At 40.4% G+C, this 22,568-nt stretch overlaps 1 protein-coding gene across 7 annotated transcripts in view; it reads left to right on the forward strand.

Moving 5' to 3' along the window:
• The window catches only part of HMG20A (high mobility group 20A), a 175,405-nt gene that overhangs the window by 10,844 nt on the left and 141,993 nt on the right, over window positions 1–22,568 (forward strand). For 5 of the 7 annotated variants that reach the window (XR_008433120.1, XM_053954334.1, XM_053954333.1 and 2 more), the window contains exons 2-8: window positions 10,104–10,196; window positions 12,273–12,420; window positions 13,778–13,993; window positions 16,167–16,299; window positions 16,678–16,709; window positions 20,860–20,935; window positions 21,769–21,984. Coding sequence is in view for 6 of the 7 variants with exons in the window: in XM_053954334.1 (XP_053810309.1) it covers window positions 10,108–10,196; window positions 12,273–12,420; window positions 13,778–13,993; window positions 16,167–16,299; window positions 16,678–16,709; window positions 20,860–20,935; window positions 21,769–21,984 (910 nt within the window). In the remaining variant the exon portion in view is untranslated. Of the gene's footprint in view, window positions 1–8,279; window positions 8,423–10,103; window positions 10,197–12,272; window positions 12,421–13,777; window positions 13,994–16,166; window positions 16,300–16,677; window positions 16,710–20,859; window positions 20,936–21,768; window positions 21,985–22,568 lie in introns of all 7 variants that reach the window. The other 2 variants (XM_053954332.1, XM_053954335.1) reach the window with 2 other exon arrangements.

Below are 22,568 nucleotides of genomic sequence, written 5' to 3' on the forward strand. Positions count from 1 at the left end.
GTTACCTGGCACAATTTCAAATAATAAACTGCTTGTTTCCTTGCATGCTAAACTCCAAGAGCTGGGCTTGCTGTGCTGTGGATGGGAGGTGTTAAGTAGAGAGTGGTGCAGTAATTTCTGCCAGGATTCTTTATTTACACAGTGCAGCCTGCTCTGAGGTTTCCTCACTGCTGTTGCTGATCAGGCAGCAGTGGGACTGGTGACCTGTGTTTTGGGATGTCCTCACTGCCGAAGGATCAGTGTGTGCTGCTTACAGCAGCCAGGTAAGGCTTCACTCAAACCTAACGCTTCCTTCTGAGTGTCTGTTCTGTCATGAAAAACACAGTTCAGTTGAGATGTGAACTGAACATCCTGAATTCTTTTTGGTGATCTTACCATGGAGCTTTGGAATGCTGTGGCCGTATTTTGTCTGGTATTATACATAGATGACCCTTTCTAGAGGTCAGGAAACAGTTCCAGGGTGGGAATTAGCTGTTCTGGGAGACTGTTAAAGACCAGGAAAAACAAGCTTCCATTACTGTAATAAATGTTTTATCTTGGAACATCTATAAGCTCAAATATGATTGAAGTTTTCATAAAATCTGAAGACTTTTTCCTTTTAAAAATATAATGTTTAAAAAGCAGTATCACGCTTTTTTGCGTTTGTTTTGGGAGATGTAGGGAGGAACAAAACATAAATGAGTGCTTTTTCAGAGGAGTCTTTTTAAATGAAAAGGGAGTGCTGGTGACTGAGAAGGCAGTTGTCTAACTCAGAAAGCTCTTGAGCTAACTTTGGGGATTAAATGTGGTATTTGATCCTCAGCTAATCTGTGTGCTTACTTCTAACAGAATGCAAAAAGTAATCAAAGAATGTAACTTTTCTGTACTTGCACTTCTGTTGTAAAATGTTTAGGCTCCACAAATCCAAAAAGACAGTAGTGCCTGAACTCTTGTTTTCCACCAGTTGGCTTTGTCTGTTCTGCTCAAGGCAATGGACTTCAGGTTATGATATTATACTGAGGTGAAATCCATGTTGTAGCCCTTTTGAAAATAGAAATGTTTTTCCACTTTCCCACTGTTTAATGCTGTGTAAACCAGAGCGTTGCTGACCTTTTGCAAGAATCACAAAGACTTTAGTTCTTATTTCTCTTTGCAGTAAGAATTGCACGATGTGTATTCAGGTCAGAGTCTCAGCACGACTTGAGATCTCAGAAACCAAGCGAAGACTAACAATTAGTTGAGATGTCCAAAATAAAGGTTAAACTGGTAGTGCTTCAGAGTTTGTTTCTGAAGTTTGGTTATATTCTTAGCTTTGGGAGATTTCCTTTATGACCTTTAAACCAGCTGTGCCTCTCTAACCATATATAAGGGTATTGGGATAATATTTCTGCTTTAGCTCAGAGGAACCGTATTTACTTAACAAATATATATAGAAATGAAATCATGCAAAAGAAATGTAAAAGCAGTATAAATCTGCTGTTTACTAAATATGGTAAATACTTAAACCTGAATGCCAGATATCTTTCAGAACACTTGTAACTAAACATAAATTAGGAATCTTTCCAAGTGCAAGTGCTTGAAGACATTGTGTTGTGTGAGACCTCCGTCCTTATGTCTGTTCAATCATCAACCTGCTTGAAAAGATTTACATTCTCTTCTAGGGCTAAATTTATTGAGTGCTTTGATCAACTCTATTTTTCAAAGCTTGTGCATGTTTCCCACCTGCAGTTTCTTGTTTCCAGCATATGAGGAGCAGCTGTGGAAGAGGGAAGTTGGAAAAGCAGATTAAGTCTTGGACGTGCTTTTCCCAGGTGCTTCTTTGCTCTTTGGCTCCAAGCTCTAGACAGTGATACTCTGCTCTTATGGTTTTTCCCTCACCTCGTTTGCCTTCTTGCCTGTGATATGACAGGAGCTGCACAAAGAAGAGGCTGCAGGAGGAAGTTCACCACTGCCCTCAGAGCAGTTTCTTTGGGCTACTGGAGACGGTCTGAGGATCAGGTGCAATATTGCAAATGTTTAGCTGCTGTTCCAAGCACTCAGCCTAGGATATTTAGGCACACTGCTGGCATGGATGCTTTTTTCTCAATCCTACTTCAGCTCCAAAATGAGCTATTTTCATTAGATATGGTACAGGTGTTCCAAAAACGTGCCCTCTGCCTGCCTGCATATTCCCATCCCTCCCATGCATCTCTGGGTCTCTTATGTATTGCTTAACACTGGAGAACAGTCAGACCACTCCAGTGGCTTTTTTTTTTCCCTTGTTTTCCATTCATGATGCTAAATATTGTCTTTTCCTCTTGCTTTTGGATGAAGATGAGTATAGGGAAAGCTTTAGTCTAACTTATCTACATTCTGCTGTTGATTTAAATTAATTCTTTTATGGAGCCATGGAAGTACCTGGGTTTTGTATGATTTTAAAATTTCTGTGAGCTCTCCCTTTGGTGCAGAGAGGGGTATCCTGGTCTGTGCCTAGTTCAGAGCACAAAGTTTGTCTTTCTAAATTTTCCTGAATTTTTGTTATTGGTGTAGTCTTTTTCTCTTGTATCCATTTTAACACATTTTGTCTGTTAACTCAGACAGCTTTCAAATCTTGTTAACAGTGGTCACAGAAGCTGATTGCTGTTCCTGGAGAGGAAGGAAGGGCTGGACAGGGCTGTCTTTTCTGTTCCTTTTCTTTTCAGGAATCCAGACAAGGTTTTGTAAGCAGTGTCCACGGATGTATTGATGCTGACATGAGCCTCTTGTCTGTTCCTTTGTGCTCACTTTCCCTATTAGTTTTTCCATCAGTGTGTTTCCAAGGCCTTTACAATTTTTATCCTGTGATACCAATGGTACCATATGGGACTGCAAGAAGAACCTTGGCTGAAAAGAGGTTTTGGTTCACTTCATGCAATGTCCCTCCAAACTTTAATTTCTGATAGATGTTAAACTATTCCCAGAGAGTTTTAAGGCCAGATTAGAAACAAATGGCCCAACCCAGTTCTTCACTATTCTTGCTAGTAGCAAGTATTTGCTAATAGCAGTTCTGTTGTTCAGATTTATATGCCTGTTACTTTGCACAACTAAGGCTATAAAAAAATTGTAATTTCTTCTACATGATGGGCTTTAGGGTTCAAACTCACTTGTTTTATGTTGGAATGAAATGCCATACTTGTTTTGTTGTATGGCAAGAGCAAGAAAATAAGAACAAAAATGTATGGAAGCTGACATGTCATATTTTTTTCTAAAGATGAATCTTCTCTGAAAGCAGGCAGAATGAGTTGCTTGTTTTGTGTGAGAATCACTGACTCTTCCCACACTTCATTTCCTCTAACCTTTGTCCCTGTACCCATATCAGTGCATTTTAAATATCCAGTTCCATGCTGTCTTTGTGGCTTTTGAGGTCAGAGTAGATGCTTTTGTGTTGGGTCATGATGCCTGTGGTGAGTCATTCTTTTAAGTATATACTCAATTTCTTTCTCAGTGTATTCTCACATCCAAAGTATCCGACCCCATATTCTGTAAAGTGGCCGTAATGATTTGTTTTGGTGGGTATGTGCATGAAAAATTCCAATCTGTATTCCTCTGTGGCAGCAGCCAGAGCTTCCTCTTGCAGAATATAAGTGAGCTTGGAGTATATGTTCTACTGCTGTGCAACTTCTGTGATGAATAAAGCTTTGAGGAAGAGCAAAAGTCCTAGAATAGCCTTAAAACGACTTTCCAATCTCATCAGCTATATGCAGTCTTCAATGATTTTATTTTCAAATATGTGACTTTGCATTTCACTGGCCAGTCCCAATCAGGATTCCTTGACATTCAGTTATCTCTAGTTCAGAATACTTGTTTGGCATTTTAAATCAAAGTATTCCTCGAGCACTAATTAATACTGTTTCTTGTTTCACTGGTGTGATGCTGGTAAATGTTTGAACTGGGTAAACACCACGAAAAAACTTCAGTCTGTTCATTTACATTTTTTAATAAACCGCTTTGCTTATGGCACTTTTATGTTTGCATTGCACAAACAGTGAGTGACTGAGTCTCACAGACATAGAGGGCCAGAGGAACGGAGCTCCTGTTCTGAAGGGCAGTAACCTCTGCTCAGTGCTGGGAAGGTGGGGCTCTGGGGAGGGCTGGCTGAGTTGTGGCTGCTGGCCTTTGGGAAGGCTCTGTGCTCGGGCGCCGTTTGTGATGCTCTGCAGCTGCAGCTTGTGGGCTGTTACGGGCTCCCCCTGTACCTCCTCAGTGGGAAAGGAGCTGCTGGAAAACTTTGTCCTGTGAAAAAAACTGGGAAAACTTTGTCCTCGGCTCCCAGAGGAGTTTTCAAGTGGCAGAGCAGGTGAAGAAGTGGAGTAAATTGCCTGTATTTCTTCTGGAAATTCAGAAGACATTTTTATGGGCAGATTACAAAACCCACTCTCATCCCTGGTAGTCATCTATTGGGCTTACTTTAGGTAGAGTGATTAATGAAAAATAAAAAATTCTCAAGGTTTATTTTGAGACTTAATTTTTGTGATCTGAATGGTTTCTGTTTCCTCATGTGAGATCTGTAACACGATAATTAAATTCATTTTGCAGAATTGTATTTGTTAATGGTATTAGTTTAAATGGCAATTGATGCTATTGTGAACAAAGTTAATTCAGAATAAAATGAACTATCCTAATCCATAGGTGTGTAATACCTGCAGTGAAGGGCTAGATAGCAAAGCCTTCCCTCTGGATACCAGAGGTAACCACAGTTACTGGTTTAAGCTATCCAGGGACCTATAGCACAATTATTTTTCTCATTGTGGGCTTTCGTTTTCCCTGAAGTGATCTAAAAGCTGGTTTATTGGTAATGCAAAATTCCACTCATGTATTTGAAGGGAGAGAATCAATGTGGGGTTGTTCTTGTCTTTGTCTGGAGAATTGAGTATATACCTTTCCTGTGGCTTTTGTTCCAGAGAACAGCAAGGTTTTACACACACACACACACATATATATATGAGAGATATCTTGTATGTGCCTTATCCTAAAGCTTTTATGTAAATAAGAGGAGGATGCAGAATTGAACACTTGTGTTTTTAAAATACATGTTTGACAGCTGTTTCTAAGGTCAGAGTATGAATAGCTTGTTAGTGTTTGCTGCAAAGACCCAATTAAACTAAACATAAACCTAAGCTTTACATCTTTCCCTTCTTTCCTTAAGCTGCTTGGAAATGCAGTGGAACTCTGGATTTTTTTCCTACAAGTCTCTATTTTTGGTCTGTAGTGTTTCTTTGTTTTTACTGGCAAGAAGTAAAATTAAAAGCAGTTGGCTATTCTATGGTATGTATTTTCTGACAAAAACTTTTTTTTTTTTTTTTCAGAAAAACCTTCATCTCATTAGATTGAGCTTGCAATTTTCCTAGTCACAAAAACCTTTGTCCAATGAGTTGCCTGTAGGGAAAAAGTAAAATCTGAGGTTTTTGCAGTGAAGTATTTTGGATAATGTGCTTCTGCTACAGCTTGTTGAAAGAAAAGGTTCTGTCAGAGGGAATCTGAACTTCCTCTGACAGCTCCAAAAGCATTGTGGTTTTAATAGGAGATGGACTTACTTCAGGTTTGTTTCTGATGTTCTGGTTACATGTGGAAAGGCAGAGGAAGTGATGGTCCTGTGGGTTTTTTCTATCAGTAAATCATCTGAGTTTAGATTATTGTTTGTATTCTGAAATGCTCGGATTCTGATGCTGAGATAAGGAATACTGTGATTCTGCTGTGATGTAGCAAATGATTTTTTTTTTTTAATCTGTTAGCCTCTGAATGGTAAAATTTGGACATATTTACTCTGGTAAAGGGGGATGAGAGACTTGAGGAGAAAAATTCTCCACTCAGCAGTAATGTTTCTAAAACTAGAGCTGGTGATGAGGTAATTGGAACTCCTGCAGTGTTTTATAATAAGCCTGTAAGTTGGATTTCTGATGCTGACTTTATATTTAAATATGCTTAACCGTAATAAATAATCTTACCTTGTAATTGGATGGCTAAAGAGTTTAGTAATTTTTTTTTTTTTTTATTGTTCATGAGATTATCTGTTGTAATGTAGCCATTGAAAAGGCAACACTGTAAAGGGCTGTTCCCCCTTTTCCCAGCGTCCAGGGGCACCTTAGGCTGGCCTGGCTTTGGGATGGGAAGGGAGTCAGCGTGCGTGTGCCAGTGACTTCCTGGTGACCAGAGCTGTGCAGACGCTGCGGAGCCCGGCCCCTGTCCCTCACGGTGCGACTGACTGCAGAGCCCAGCGCCTGTGGGCGCTTTGTGGGAGCAGTGAACATTTTGGGGCTGCGGTGATTGCTGTGCTTAGGCTCCGGAGGAGCCCCGGAGTGCCCGCGGGAGGAAGGGCCGCCGGTGCCTTGTGGGGACAGCGCGACTGCCGCAGCTGCCTCCTGACACACGACAGTGCGGCCGGGCTGTGCTGAGGTGGTCTGCAAGATAAAAGTGTTGCACATTTTAAATGGCATTTTTGCTGTTCCTGATGCTTTGACGAAAAGGTTGACTGTGACAAATTTTACCCTTCGTTTATAGCGTGTATTAAAGGCGCTTGAACTTTGTCACGTCCTTACATGTGCTGCCCTATAGGGGTGCTGTGAACAGTGCAGCCACAGTAATGTTGTGGGAAAGTGAGTCATTCTGTCTAGCTCCAGCCATGGATTTGTTCTCACCCTGATTTCAAAGCTACCTGCTTCTGAGCTTTCCTCTCTGCTGTACAGATGTGATTGGAAATTTGATCATATGGTAGCTTTCAATCTATGCAAAATGTAACTCAGCTACTTCATCTTTACTACTAGAATAATAACTACTTTTCACAGCCTACAAAAGGTAATGTGAGGAGAAATTAAGAAAGGTTATTTAAACCATATTCTGGTTTTGAATGGTGTTTAATTGCCCACTGTTTGATCCTTGATGTGTGTAGTAGCACTTAGATCTTTATCCTGTAAAAGTTTTGCTGTCATTTCCGGAGTAATTCTGTGAGACCATATTGGTACACTCTGTACAATTTCATATAGGTATGATCTCTGTGGCGTGCAACCAAAGTGTCCAGCTGAAAAATTTAAACTGAAAGTTACAAAACACTGTTGTCCACTTTCTGTGTCATGAAGTCATAATCAGGAAAGAGAGGGAAAAGAAAAGATAAATTAGGCCACGTTTTTGATAATGTAGGATTTTTTTTCTAGGCTCATATAGAAGTTTACCTAATGCTACTATATGTGTTAGTTGAACCTTTGGAATCCTGTCAAATACTGCTGTTAATGAATAAATCAGTCTCTCTATTCATTTGTAGCTGGTTGCTTTCTTGAGCCAACACAGCCAGTAGTGTAGCAGTACAGTGAGCTCAGAGCTGCTCCAGTTTGAATTAGTTTTATTTGGAGGAGATGCTTCCCTGCATTGAACTGTAGGGCTGGTAGGGTTTAGGGTTTAACAGCAGTTTCAGTTTTGTTTTTGCACTTGGGTAGATAGAGTTTAAAAATGAAAATAGGGTATATGTGCTAGTCAATAGAAAACAAAATGTACATTGTTTCTGTTGCCTTGAATTTAGTTAAATGTGTTTCAGTAAACGTGGAGCTCTGCAGTGGGGCTGAAACTAAGGGGGTAGTGATTTTGGAGCAGAGGTATGGGAGGGTTGTCCCTGAGAAGTGGGGCTGAAAGACTTGTGTAGGTTCCCATCTGCTCTCAGTGAGTTTTAGGGGAGCTGTTTTGTTTTCTTGCTCTCTGGAACTGATTAAAAGTTGTAAATTCACTGATGTTACTTTTTCTTTAGGATGTGGGTCAACATCAGCGGAAATAGTTACTGTCTGAAGCATACGGGTTAAATAACAAAAGTGTATGTTCTCCTGGCTTCCTGTGTTTGTGTTCTGTTTATATGTTGTTAAGGTTGGTGTCCAGCTGCCTCTCTGCAGTTTGGAAGTGAGCTTGGGCCAGATGTGAGCAGACAGATCAGGACCTGGTGAGAAGGTCACAGTGGGCATAATTGCTTAGGCTTCGTTTTTTGAAAATCATAATTTAGGATTTTTGACTGATGAATATTGTGCAACATGAAGCAGAACTTAATTTGCCTCTTAGATGATAACTGCATGAAGCAATTTATGTTGTATGTTTAGAAGCTATGCTTAAGCAGCTTCCTGGGCAGTGAAGAGCATAATTTTCAAATCAGTTCAATTTTCAGGTTTCTTGTGATACATTAAGTTCCAGCCCTTATGTAGTTTCTTTTCTATGTGTGTAGATTCTTATCCATGTGTGAGGAAGTATTGTTTGCACCTTCTTTTCCTCCCAGCATTATATTATTTGAGTTGTCTTTCTTTTCCTCTCAGAGACGCTGGTATTTGAAAAAAAACCCATAATGTGGAGTTGTGATTCATAGAACTGCAGATGTTGCTTGGAAGGGACATCTGGAGGGAGGTCATCTTAGTCCAGCCTCCCACTCAGAGCAAGACTATTGCCAACACCAGTTTAGGTCAGTTACAGCTTTTAGCATGTAAAATCTGCCAGGATGGGTTCCACCTCTCTGGGAACACTTCCTGGTGTCCAACCTGAACCTGCAAAGCCAATATAGCTGGGGAGAATTTGGTTCTGTCATCTCTGCCACTTCCACCCAGTACCTTTAGGCTCTACTAAACTGGCCCTCTCTGCCAGACTGAGCAAGCCCCTTCCCCTCACCATCCCTTACAGGCCAGCTGCTTTAGATCCCTGAGCATCTTGGGAGCTCTTTTCTGCTCAGTCTCCAGCTGTGCCACAGCTCTAAGGCAGAGCCCCCAAAACTGTACTCAGTCCCTGGTTTGTAGAGGCAGAGGAATTCAGTTTCTTCACTCCTGGATGGACCTTTCCTGTAAACAAGTAAAGGTGTTCCTCTGCTAGAGATCAATGTCTGTACCACCTAGGAGCAGTCTGCTTAGCTTTAGTTATTTTCCAGAGGAGTCAGGATGATGGGATGCTTAAGGGTGGTCTAAGGATGTCAGCAGCTGCAAAAGCAGAAGAGAAAAGGATGAATGTCATCCATATCGTACTTGTGATAGAGATCTGCAAAATCTGTAAGATGCAAGAAACAGTGACCTCTGTCTGTAGAAAATATCTACCTTTGGAACTGGGGAGGGATGTGGGAAAACACATCTAATATTCAAAGCATGGAGCAGGACTTTATTCTCAGATCACTTGGATTTCAGTGCTGGGTGGAAAGTACACCAACCCAGAAGAAAGCAGTACAAGGTGATAGCTCTCCTCAGTCCCTCGAGGCCCAAAGCCCAAGTGTTCTGGATGAAAGGGATAGCAATAATTGAGTGGAGTATCTGCTGCTCATCGAAGGGGACTCTAAAATTGAAGGAACAGGAATTTAAGTAGTATGGCCCTTCAAAATGGCCTGAACTGGCAACTCATAATTGTAGAGTGAGTTTCTTAAGGGTTTTTGTTTTGTTGTTTTTTTTTTTTCACTCACATACAACAGTTTTGTATTTTAGTAAGGAATGGGATAAATTAATTAAGCTTTGGATTTCATCTCTCACATTAAATTCCCATAACAGGCGACAAGGTTATAAATGGAACTACTTCTAATTTGGGGGTAGTTTGTATTCAATGAGAAATACGCAGTCCTTAAACCATTTGCTTCAGCAACTGTTCTATGGGATTGAAGATAAAATACTCTAAATAGCTGTGTTCTCAACTGCACGTATAGATTAATTGTGAAAATGTGGGCAAGAAATTATTAGTACTATCTTAATTTGAAACTTCTGGGGGGACTTGGTTTCAGTTTTCTTCCGGGGTCAACACAAACCTCTGGTGAAGGGTGCACTGTGAGGAATAATCAGGCAGGTGGACTGGAAGAGCAGGATCTACCTACCTGTGTGCTGAGTAAATGAGGGTTTGTCTTGAGGGATAAAATAGAACTGCAGGGATTTCCAGTAACACTGTGGCACTGGCACAGGGCTCAGTTAAAATGGAAACTCAGAATTGAAGTGTCATTTATGGTCTTTGTTCACATCTGCCCACAGGATCTGTCCTGAAGCCAATCAGCTGGGACTGGCCAATTGGTCCATGAGATAAAAAATTCCTGGTGTGTTATGATGTTTGAATTGAAGGACTGCTGAAGGGAAACAATGACATAGTTAACTTAACATTTTTTACCTTTGTTTTTTTTTCCCTAGAGGTATGGAGAACTTGGTAGCTGGCTCCAATCTTCCTCCACTTTTTACAGATGAGGATGGATCTAAGGAAGGTACTGAAATTAATGTAACTGGGTGAGTAACTCCTTTTTCACCTTCAGCTGGTAAATACTACCTCTGCACTTGTCAGGGAAATCGTTTCAGTGGGAGGAAGGCGTTCTAAGTAATTTTTAAAAAGAGAAATAAACCCGACAATCCAATTCTGCAATGTTCCCTTGGCCTTGATAGAAGATCACAGGACTCTGTGCAGGAAAAACCAGAACTCTTCTGAACTGATGGTAGTGGTCACAAACTGTTCTTTAGTATCTTTTAGCTTTAAAAGGTAAATCCCTAGGATTTCAGTCTTAAGACAAGTGACATTATGGGGACAGAGAGGGAGGAAGTGTCTGTTGGCCACAGTAGACTCTGCCAAGTAAATTATTTCAATTAAAGATATACTGTTCATCAGTGATCTCTGAAACTGATCACTGAGACTGATATCTCATTTTTGTCAGTTCGACTCTGCTTTTATAAACTGCAATAATGGCCTCTTAAAATCACATTGCCAAGAGAAGTTTTCTTTTAAGAATACATGGAATTTTTGCTGTGTTTTGATAATAGAGGCTTCTTTTCCATTTTGCAAAGCACCAAACAGTAAAATTCAGACTTTGCAGTCAGGTAAAGCCCTGTAAAAATGAGTGTGAACACTTTCACTCTAAATGGGTCTGAATTTGGATTTACTTATCTGGGACTTCAAACTTGTTGGTGCCAAATTAGGTCCATGTTCAAATTAGGCTTGTGTTTAAGAGGTATTAATGTTTTGGCTGAGCTTTCATCAGTGTTTGCTGCAAATGGCTTCATCACATGAAATTTTTCCTGTAGGTATAGTTTAAAGAGCTTCTCTGCTAAGGGGGAATGGAGAGGAAAACTGAAATACTCTTCAAACCTTAACAGTGAATCCAGAGCTGTGTTGTTCCTATTCTTTTTGACACATACCAAATATAATTAACTTATGGGAGGGTGTCTGCTCTGTTCCCTTGGTCCCTCTCTAATTGTCAGTAATGTGAGCTCAATCTGGTGTCTCAAAGTCAGCCATGGATCTCTGCATCCCTTTTGTCTTTACCAGTAATTATGTCACAATTGCTGATTGTAGTGAGTAGTGAAAATATGCCGCTCTCTCTGAAGACAGATATTCCCATGGGCATTCAAGTAGCAATTCTGTTAATACATATCAAATTTTTATAGCTGTATTCTACATTAATAGGAACAGTTATTTTGGTATTTCAAATTTGCCGTAGACATGAGTAGCTTTAGACTGGAATAAATGAGCAAAGGAGACTTGAAGCATACCCTGCTGTTAAAGGAATTTTCATGAATGTAACTGGGTAAGACCAAGTATTCTTTAGTCTCAAGATGGGTTTAGAAATTGAGATGAGTCTAAAAATCTTACATTAGTTTGCCTACTGAGCACAGTGCTGAGAATGTCCAGGGGGTTGTTGCTCCAAAATGTGTGTTCATCACTGTCAGCCTACCTTCAGAAATACTTCTGCACGTTTGCTCTTCTTTTTTTGCCTGCAGACATCTTGCCCTTTTTTGGAGTAAGGTAGATTGATACAGCTCTTGCAGCAAAATTAAATTATGGCCATTCTGGAGCCTGTTGGGACCTAGTAATGTTTATGTTTAAATACCCATGTGTATGAACAGGAGAGTGTGTGGAACAAAGCTCAATCCAAGATCATACCCAATCACAGATCTCTACATGTATTTGTGGAGAAATAGATTAAACACATCCAGAAAGGTGTATCTTGATTGATGATGAAACTTTTAATTTCAAATTCTTTGTGGTACTTTTGAAGAAGGATTGGTTTCTGATGCAAACGTGCACTTGCCTGCAAGTTGTTTGTGTGATCAAATGCTTCACTAAAAATGAAACAAAAATACCACTTTCAAAAAATCACACTGGATCTGAAAGTCCATAGGAACTGTGGTAGTTATAGTGGTTGCTTGGATGGAACAGCCAGTTCTTCAAAAATCACTTCTAAATCCAATTTTTTCTTGCTAGTGTGAGAATGAATATATTTGCAACATTTTTGCATGTTTTAGAAGATTAGGGAGGAAGTGATTTAGGAATGATGATGAAATTTTTTGTTCTTCACTTCTGTGCTTTTTCAGATTAGCTAATTCGGAGAGTTCATTCAGTGGTGGAACTTCACAGCCTGTGAATAACCCAGATTTGGTGGAGGACTTGTCACAGGCTCAGCAGCAGCAAAATGAGACTTCTAATGCTGCTGAAACCACTGAGCAGAAGCCTGAGGAGGAGGTGAGATGAAATAATAGTAACTTTTCAATGAAGCAAAGGCATGGAATTTTGTCATTATATTGTCTTACCTGCTCAGATTTTATTTTTAATAGGATCACAAATTTTTATCTGTTTGCCATGTTCATCTTCTGATTCCCTAATTTTCTCCTGTGCTGCACAGCTGCACACTGAGAGCTGGCAGTTGGAATGTGCAGAGAGCAGCACATGGGACTCAGCTTAGCCAGAGGGGCCCACAAGCTAGTGCTGCATTCAGGACTGAATATTCAACTGCCACAACTTATCTTCTCTCTTGTGAGCCAGCAAAGTGAGACCATTGTAATGTTCTGGTAGTAACTGAGGTCCTTAAAACCATTATGTTTTTACTGCTTTAGACTGTACCTTGTGTACCATCCAACACTGATTTTTGGTGACTAAATCATGAAGGACCTGAAGTTGGACTAGGAAGTAGTTTGGGGGTTTTCTGTTTGTTTTGTTGTTGTTTTGTTTTTTTTTTTTTTAATAGATGTGTTTGATACTCTTTGTAGTTTGTTTTCAGCTGTGAGGTCCTTTTTTAATTAAGTAATAAAATTCCAGGAGGGAAACAAAAAGTAACATGATGGCAGGAACATGTTGATCTGGGGAAAGATTAGAAGTACTGAAAAGAGTTGTATGTACGTAGCATTACAAAATAGTGTCCAGAGCTTGCTGTAGAAATAGTTTGAAGCCAAGAGGATGAGTGATAATGATGTTATTCCTGTGAACTCACAGTGTGCCCCAGACACATCTTAAAATATTCCCTCTTTGGAGTTTGTTTGTTGCTCCATTGGAGGGGGTTACTGGGAAGGACAATCTACTGAACAGATGAGAGTAGAAAAGCCTGTATGCTGTCTTTACACCCACATTTTGGGCACACTGTGCATGAAGGACAAAGATCTGGAAGGTACAAAATAACTAGTTATCAATTATTAACTAGTACACAAAATCTCTCCAAAAGACTTACTGAAGTAAATTACTTGCAGGGGAGGGTGTGTGAGGGTGAGAATAACTAAAACCAAGCAAACAAGTAATAAAAAGTATTTGCGGTTGCATTAGTTGAGATGATCATGTTGTGGGTTATCAGTCCCTGTGATTTTACAATCAGAAGTTGATGCCAATTTTATTTTGTTGTCCCTGTGGACTAGGAGAAACTGTAAGCTGCTTTTCACAGTGAGACTTGTTTGGCTCTGTTTAGACAAAAGTCAGGATAGCGCTAAAGTAGGGTTTGAAACCTGTGTCCATGGAGAGGACCGCGGCCGTGTACTCCTGATGAAGTTGTTTATTCCTCCCAGAGGTGGTTATTTTCACTCAGCCTCAATTATCTTCCGTTTTCATCTTGCAGCAGCAAAGAACCAAACGAGGGGGCTGGGCCAAAGGGAGGAAGAGGAAGAAACCCCTCCGGGACAGCAATGCCCCCAAATCCCCCCTCACCGGCTACGTGCGGTTCATGAACGAGCGCAGGGAGCAGCTGCGGGCGAAGCGGCCGGAGGTGCCTTTCCCAGAGATCACCAGGATGCTGGGCAATGAGTGGAGCAAGCTGCCCCCTGAGGAGAAACGGGTAAACCATGGGAGAAACCACTGCACTTCCCTGTCCTTGCTGCATGGGACTGCTGCTACCTGGGAATGTTGTTTAGTGGGGAAGGTGACACAGGCTGTTGGTTGAAATCGTGTTTAGGAGGATATTTCAAAATGAAGGCCACAGGTTCACATGGTGAGCTCTGGCAGGGCCATGGCATCTCCTCCAGGGGTCACTTGAGGAGAACTCTATCCTCTAGGCAATGCAAGAATACATCCAGAACGGGGGTGTTGCTCTAATGACACATCCCACAGTTCGTGTGATCCATCTGGATGTAACTCTACTGTACCAACTCAGATACATTTGAGACTTGTAAGGCCAAAGTCTTGGGATGTGATGTCTTCTGACTGGGAGTCCTTGTGGCCTTCTGCACTATCTGACAAGTGAATGAAGCTCAAGGCCATGTTTGGACTGCTTTTAAGGAGTTTTTCTGGAGTGGACCTTGTTAATGGGTTGATTGCTAATGGATGTCTTACTGTCCACACCTGATTGGTGTTGGTGCTGGTGGTTGGAGATTACTGCAAAGCAGTTTTTAAATCACAGTGCTAATGAATGCTCTCATATTAATTTAATCTTCATATTTGAACTTTGAAATATACTTTAAGGGTGTAATGAAAAATGTGATGACACAAAAAAACCCCAGGATTTCCTTTTGTTGCTTTTTACTAAGCTTGTAGAATACCACTTACAGAGATTATGTGAAATGGTGCATAGGCACTGTGATTGAACCATAATAGAAAATATGTGGCAAGGCAAAGCAGTTGTTTTGGTAGCAGGGATAGTGAGAATGATGTTGCTTAGAGAAAAGTCAGGATTGCTCCTATGTAAGGCTGGAAATTTACATCCATGAAGAGGATGTCTTGCAGTGATGAAAATGTCTACTGGAAGAGAAGGGAAAAAGACATCTGTCCCTCTGTCCCCTGCACTTTAACATATTCTTATCATGTCTCAGGCAGATTTTTAACCTGAAAAAGGAAATTGAGTTCAAATCTCTATTCTGTATGCTGCCTTTTAAATTCCCTGGGAATCTGTCCCTGAGTAAAGCTGTAAGTTTCTAACTTAGAGCAGGTCAAGGGAAGACTGCTGAGCCCTTTCAGCAACACATTGCTGGAGGTGGAAAAAGAGAATTAATAGCTTACAGACAAATAAAATGTCCAAAAGCAATGCCAACCCAAAAGCATCACCAAATTTGCACCTCAATCCAAAATGTTACCACTGTCATCAGCAGGGTCAAAGCTGTGTTGCAAATGTATGGAAATCATAACTTAGATGTATTGTCATGATGACTTAAAGAGAATACCAGGTGACTACGGTTCACTGATTTAATTCTTACATTCACTGAATTTCAAACTCACTTGGAGAAAAAATTGGGAAGGCAACTTTTTTTCTTGAAAGGATCCCATTAGTAAGCATTGTGACCATTCATTAAATGTTTTTCAATTCACCAGTTCCCTTAAAGAATTTTCCAGCTAAGCTCATTCTGTCATGCAGATGTGTGAAATACCTTCAGGCTAATAAAAAAAGGTTTCTGTTAAACAAAATGCTGATGGATTATATAAATTAAAAAAAAGTTTTCTAATAACCAAAATGCAGATAGGTGACATCAATTAAAACCTGGCTCTTTTATCTGTACACTGCTCTTTGCAATAGCCATGATGTTTTGTTCACCTCTCAGATGTGCCAAGTGTGTGGTGGTGCTTTTTGTTTGTGAGGCATGAAAACAAGTGTGTATTTGGAACTCCACTGTTATGGGTCTGAACCATAAAGCATCATCTGATCTATCATCTGATAAGATGTTATTGATTGGCAGCACTTCCTCCTGGCCACAGAACAGGAATTCTGAAGTGTCTGGTCTGTAACATGTCGCTAATGTTCAGCTGAGTTGAGTAGCTTAGTAGCAAGTTACTCCTAGGCCTAGCAAAAAAAAAAAAAAAATTAAGAGAATAGTTATTATTAAAAAAGAGAGAAAATGAGACACCAGAATACAGTAATTTTATCCAGACATCTTATGTCTTTGCACCTCATTGTTTCTTCACTCCTCTCCTGTTTGCATAGGTGAAATGCTTCAGCACTTCATTTGACAAGTTGTTTTTCTTCCCTTCCTCCCGAAGGGGAGGAAACTCCCTGAAACCCCCCTTGGACTTTTTTGTTTCAGCGATACCTTGATGAAGCAGACAGAGATAAGGAGCGGTACATGCGGGAGCTGGAGCAGTACCAGAAGACTGAAGCCTACAAAGTCTTTAGCAGGAAAGCACAGGACAGACAGAAAGGCAAATCACACAGACAAGGTATTGAATGGGACAAAAGTGTGTGCCTAGCTAGAACAATAGAAAGTTCCCAGCCAGTCCTGTAGCCTGACACTCCCTTAAAGCCTTGGATTTAAAGGCTGGTTAAAAAGTGAATGTGTTCTTTCTGTGGTATTTACCTCAGCTCTGTGTAAAGGGAATTAGACTTATGTGAAATTAACTGTGTCTAGATTGTGTTGAAGGATATGCTTTAAGAACATCAAAGTTAGACACAGCTTCTCTGTGACTTTGGAGGAAAGCTGCACAAGTCTGTCTAGAATTGTTGCGTAATTAGGGTTGTGTAACTGCCTTAATTCTTTGCTTCTTGTTTTCTTAAATTGTGGTTTTTTTGAGAGACTTCTTGCTTGTTTTCTTTTTCAGATGGAGCAAGACAGCCAGCTCATGATCATGAGGTAAACCTCTTTATTCTACATTTACATCAGTGGGTAGACATTCAGGTGAAATAAAACTTCTAGTGAAGTCAAAACCCAGTTTGTCAGAACTTGAGTGTAAATTCTTCCTCTTCCTAATGCAGGTTTTGAAAAGTTAGAAACGACTGAGTATTCTTACATTCATTGGTATGACAAAACTATATTTGATAAGTCTTGGGTAGGTACAAATGATGAATGGAGCATAGAATACACATTACATTGTTTTGTAATGCAATGTTAAGAATTAAAAAATACTGTGAGACCTCAATAAGCCTGCCAAATTAGCACCTTTAGGTGGCTGTTTTCAGGTACTATTTTTTTGCAGTAACACAAATGCTTGTGGCTTCCTCGAGAAGAAATGGGTAAAGCAACCAAATAATTGGAAAATCTCTGGCTTAAACCTCCTCCTACCCTCCCTTGCCCTCTGCATATGTAAATATTGGAAAAGAGTGATAATGTCTGGAGGTAGAGCTCAACTACAGCACAGGCATCTTACCACAAATCTTGTGTGTCCTGGCTGACGGTGGTTTCTCTCTCCTTGAGAGAAACTGCAGCTTTCTCCAGTTGTATTACCTAGGGCCACAGTGCTTCTGTAATGGTTACCAATAAATTGCAAACAAAGAGCAATGAAAAAAAATCTTGATTATACACAGCCTCTTCACTTGTAAGCAATAGGGCTTTCTGAAAGATCTGTTTTTCTTTGTGAGGCTTTTTGCCTTGGGAAAGCAATCCAGTTTGCTTCTAATGTGTTCATTACAATAGTGACAAGGCTGAGCACTGCTGAGAGGCAGCTACTGGTCTTGAAGGAAAGTACGTTTCACTTTCAGGAAAATGTTTTGGTAGCATGTTTTTTATATGCCTTTTATTAACTCCTAAAGGAAGTGCTTGCAGTGAGATTATCTATTATCTAGAAGTACATGGTCCCCAAGTTTTCTGATTCTACAGTCACTGAATCCAAGTTTGTCTTGAATTGTACAAAAACTGAAGGCTTCAAGTTCTAGGTTGACTGTGACTGTTACATAACATTTAAGTTATACAAGTGGCAAACTACAGATTTGGAGTCTTCCCTCTTAGCCTTCTAATTCAAGCTATCATTGCTGATCTTTCACATCATAAATGCAGTTAAAAACACGTTCTGCTCACCCTGTAGGACGTTTAAGCTTCATCAGATACAGCTGAACATCAACCTGTCAGTCAGACATCCTACTCTGAACTGTGCCTTTGACTACTTGGTGTTTTTCACCTTTATGTTTATAAAATCCCACCTGCTTATCACCTGATGTGCTTTTGCATCTTTTGTGCAGGGAAGTGAAGTATTATAATCCTGTATAGGTGAGGAATAAGCAGAAAAAACTTAGATTGCTTTTAGAAGTGTCTGCTCAAGTTGTTACTGGAAGTGAGGCTAAAGCTCTTTGTTATCTTGCTGCTTTCTCCTGTCCACACTGACTTCTGTTGCTGTGTTTGTGTTTAGCAGGTACAAGCTGATGAAATTATTTCTTGAGAGAATATAAGAAAATAAGGTCAAAGAAAGCTTTTTTCTTTCCCTTCCTCCACTTAAGTGTATATGATGTAGTTTCTGTGAGTTGATGTTGAAGATATTTTCAACACTGTACATAGAGTTGACCTCTAAAGAGTTTCATGATGGGCAATTCAAATACTGATTATAATAAAATATAACTACAGGATGAGAGAGAACTTGTAATGGATATTGCCTTGAAAAACATGCACGCACTGTCCCCTGAGCTCATCTGTGGGCATGAAATAGAACATTTTTCTTCCTTCAAATTGTAATTTCATAAATATCACATATAGCAATATACACTGGAACTGTTGTCATCAGCAGTGACTAAACCCTTGGATAATTGTTCTCCATTGTTCTGTTATTGTTTATTTGCTCAAGCTGCTTGATTCCAAGTGGATCTGGCGTCATGCAGTTAGTTACACTTGTTACTGGAAAGCTTTCAAAGGTTTGTGCACGCAGGTTGAGGAGAGCAGGGGTTGCCTCGTGGTACCTACTCTGAGAACATTTAATGGAGTACTACATTTATTGTATGTGTTCCTTCCACTGTCTGCAGCCTGACCGTGGCAGCAAAGGTGAACTTAAACCCCCCAAAATCTCAGCTGTCGCATTACTATACTTCACCAAGTCTCTAAGAACCTCAAGCCTGATTCATTGCAGAGTCTTCAAAGTTCAACCTCAGTTTTAATAACCAGATGAGATTGTTGACTCTTGAAACATCTCAGTCTTATTTAAGGTAAATGATAGAAAGAATTTTGATTCTCTTTTGGTTTGAGGGATGACTGAATGATACGTGAACTGAACAGACTGGGTTCTTTCCAATAGGAGGGAATCAAAGCCTTAGGATTTTAATCTTCAGTGAACCTCAGAGTGCCTTAAGTACTTCAGGGTTCTCAAGAGGATCTTTTATGTGCTGGGTAATGTATTTTGTAATGGGAGAGTGCTGATGGTTTTAATGATCACTCTTCTGCTTAGTAGAATTTCTTGCCTTTTGGAAGCTGGACAGTTACATCTAAGCCTTAATTTTTTTTAGCTTTTACCTGAAGAACCTGTATCCTAGGGCTGCAAAGACAATATCTTCTTCTATTGGCAGTACTGTCTCCTCCACCATCTCTTCTGTAGGAGCCAGGGATGATGCAAGCCAGTGGCTCTTTGCACACAGATAATAACAGTGAGCATGAATTAGAATGTTTAAGATAGATGTTTTATAAGTGTTCTAACCAAGCTTCATAAATGCCAACATTTCTTAGTGCACATTAATGTTGAGATCCTAGGTTTTGGGGTGAAATTAATTCTTAGCCATGTAGGCAGTGTTCAGACAAAACAAATGCATTATTCACGCTTCTGTGTGTGACTTCTCTTTCTAAATATGCTCTTGAGACATTTGCCCTGTAGCAGCACTTATAAAAACTTCAGTGGAAAGCACTTGTGATCATGAACCCCAGATAAACCCTACTGTGCCTCACAGAGCTGGGAAGAGTTGCCCTTCCCTCCAGTCTTCCCTGCTTCTCATGTGTCTCCAGTTGATTCAGGCCAAGTGAGGTTTGAATTCTCACTCAGTAAATACAGAGCTCCTCAACTGTAATTGTGCCACACAATAAAAGCTAGCTTACCTTTAAAAGTAATCAGTGGACAGTTTGTCTCCTGAGGGAAAAACAGAGTAGCTGTAGTTCCATCTAGTCTTGTCTGTCTTGGCTGGCTGTCAGATGGCATTCAGGTGAGCCCATGTACCCCTCTGTGTGGCAGACACCACTGTGGTACTCTGAATTCAGGGGCCAGAATTCCCCTATCAGCTGTCAAACACTGAGGGTGTCTGCTGGAGGACACCAGTCACTGTAACACTGCAATTCTGGATGGTGAGTTTGTGGCACATTATCAGCCATGGTGTTTGAGAGCTGTGAAAAGCTTTTGTTCTCCACAGACACTTTCCTGCTTAACTTTATTTCTGTGTTAAGTTACAGGTTGATCGTAGTTTGCTGCAGTTTATCAAACCAAATTTGTGTTGGCTTTGTCCATAACAATTCAGGTGCTAAAACAAGCATTAATTCCTCTTGATTTAGAAGTGGTGACTGATGTATGTTATAGTAGGGGGTTTTTGCCTTGAGTCAAATCACATTTTGTACAGTTTTTTGACTAAATTGTAGAGCATTTCCTGATTTAAATGTGTTTCTTGTTTTTTTGCTTTGGTGTTGAAAGGCCAAGAGCCATGAAACTTATTGTGCATTTTGCTCATTCTGTCTCCTGTTTGTTGATATTCCTGTAAAGACTATTGCACAAAATGTCAGTTGGTTGATGGTGGAAAATATAAATGCATTCAGATAGGTTTTAAAACTGATTAATTCTCATATATAATGCCATTAGGATGAAAGAGGTGTATTTTAGTATGTTGTATGTCATTTTTTAATGATGATGTTTGATTAAACCTAGATCTTGAAAATCTAAGACATATCCTTTGGCCTTTCTTGGTAGGAGCTGGAAGTGTCTTTAATCCATACAGCTTTAGCTGCCTCAGGTGTCGGTCTCCTTGGCCTTTTATTCTCAAAATGATCAAAACAGTTAAATGAATTCCTGAAAACAAACTGTTTAGCTACATTATTACTCCTTCTGTTGTAGAAAGAAGCAGATACAAAGGAGAGATCTGTCTTTGATATCCCAATCTTCACAGAAGAGTTCCTGAATCATAGTAAAGGTAATTTTAACTTTTCCAGGACACTTTCCTCCTTGCTTTTCCAAAATTCTTGGCAAATTCTGTCCAGCTGAAGAGTCCTTGCACTCTCCTATCTCAGCACACGTAAAGACTTGGGTATAGTTTCTGCTATTACCTTACCTCTGTATATACACAATGACTGAAAAGCAGTTTTTCCTGGCATTGTCTTCCCAAATTAGACTTTTTTGAGAGTGTTTCTGATGTTTAGTCCAGCCAGTTCAAGCTGTGTCTACTGTTCTATAGGACTAAGAAGTATCTGAGATCTATCCTGATGGTGATTCCAGGCTGATTAGCAGTATTTTATTTCCCCCCATATGTGGAATATTACACTGATTTTCTGTTACTCTGGTTTTCATTTCTGTGTGTCTCAAGAGTTGAGTATTTTTTGCCAGATTTCTTGAAGACTTTCTTGACTGAACAGAATTTAGATTCCGATACTTTCCATGGTCAATAGAAGATTGTTTTTGTAACTGGTGTCATGTTTGCAGGATTCTTGGCACTGCTGCTAAACTTTGTCATTCTGATCGCATTTGAAATCAGTTTTGCAGTTTTCTTTCCTGATCAGTTCCCCCATTCACTTCAATTCTGATGCTTTGAATGTCTTCCGAGTTGTCCTTCTCTCTAGGAATGATCTCTGTAAAGTGCGGCTGTAGGTGCTGTTGTCAGTCCATGACGTGATGCTCTTTATCTCTAAACCACAATGGCACCATTTGCAATTATCAGCCGAGCACTCCAGAACTTTGTCTCATTGCCTGCCGGTCCTAGAGATGTTTGTAGCAGCTTTTGACTCTCTGGGAATGGGTTGATGTTCGCAGCCCGTGAGGCGGAGCTGCGGCAGCTGCGCAAATCCAACATGGAGTTTGAGGAGAGGAACGCGGCCCTGCAGAAGCACGTGGAGAGCATGCGCACGGCCGTGGAGAAGCTGGAGGTGGACGTGATCCAGGAGCGGAGCCGCAACACCGTGCTGCAGCAGCACCTGGAGACCCTGCGCCAGGCGCTCACCAGCAGCTTCGCTGGAGTCCCACTGCCAGGTGAGCCTGGGAGACGGAGCTGCTCGTGTTCTCGTCATCTCCTGGGCTGAGAGCACGCGGTCTGCTGTCGTACTTCTGCGCCCTCGGCCGTTTCTGAGCTGTTGTTGCATGGGATAATGAAATACTAAAATGCATGCAGGGGGAAGAATACTAAAATGCATACAGTCAGTGCCTTATTTCAACATGACATTTATTTTCTTATTACTCTTGCTCTTCCTAATAAAGTGAGACACATATTCAGTCCTGGCTCTCCTTCACTTGTTTTATGAAAATGTTACTGAATAGAATAGACAGGACTTGCAAGTTCCTTGATTAAAATAAAGGCTGTGTCTGTATTGTCAGCTGCCAGGGAACCCACAATGCCCAGCTGAAAGAGTTTGTTATAATCAACTGTGAGACCCGAATCAAAGAGAACCGTGCTTCATTAGTCCTGATATCCTTGGAGCTACTCACTTTGTGGAGTTAGGAGGACATTGTTTAGCAGAATCTGTCACTAGAGGTGGTGCATAGCAAAATCACCTCCTATAGCAGTTTCTGTGTTGGCACAAATTCCCCTTAGCATTGTGTGAACTTTTTGGAATTGC

This window comes from Vidua chalybeata, chromosome 13 (assembly GCF_026979565.1).
Source record: "Vidua chalybeata isolate OUT-0048 chromosome 13, bVidCha1 merged haplotype, whole genome shotgun sequence".
NCBI classification, from domain to species: domain Eukaryota; kingdom Metazoa; phylum Chordata; class Aves; order Passeriformes; family Viduidae; genus Vidua; species Vidua chalybeata.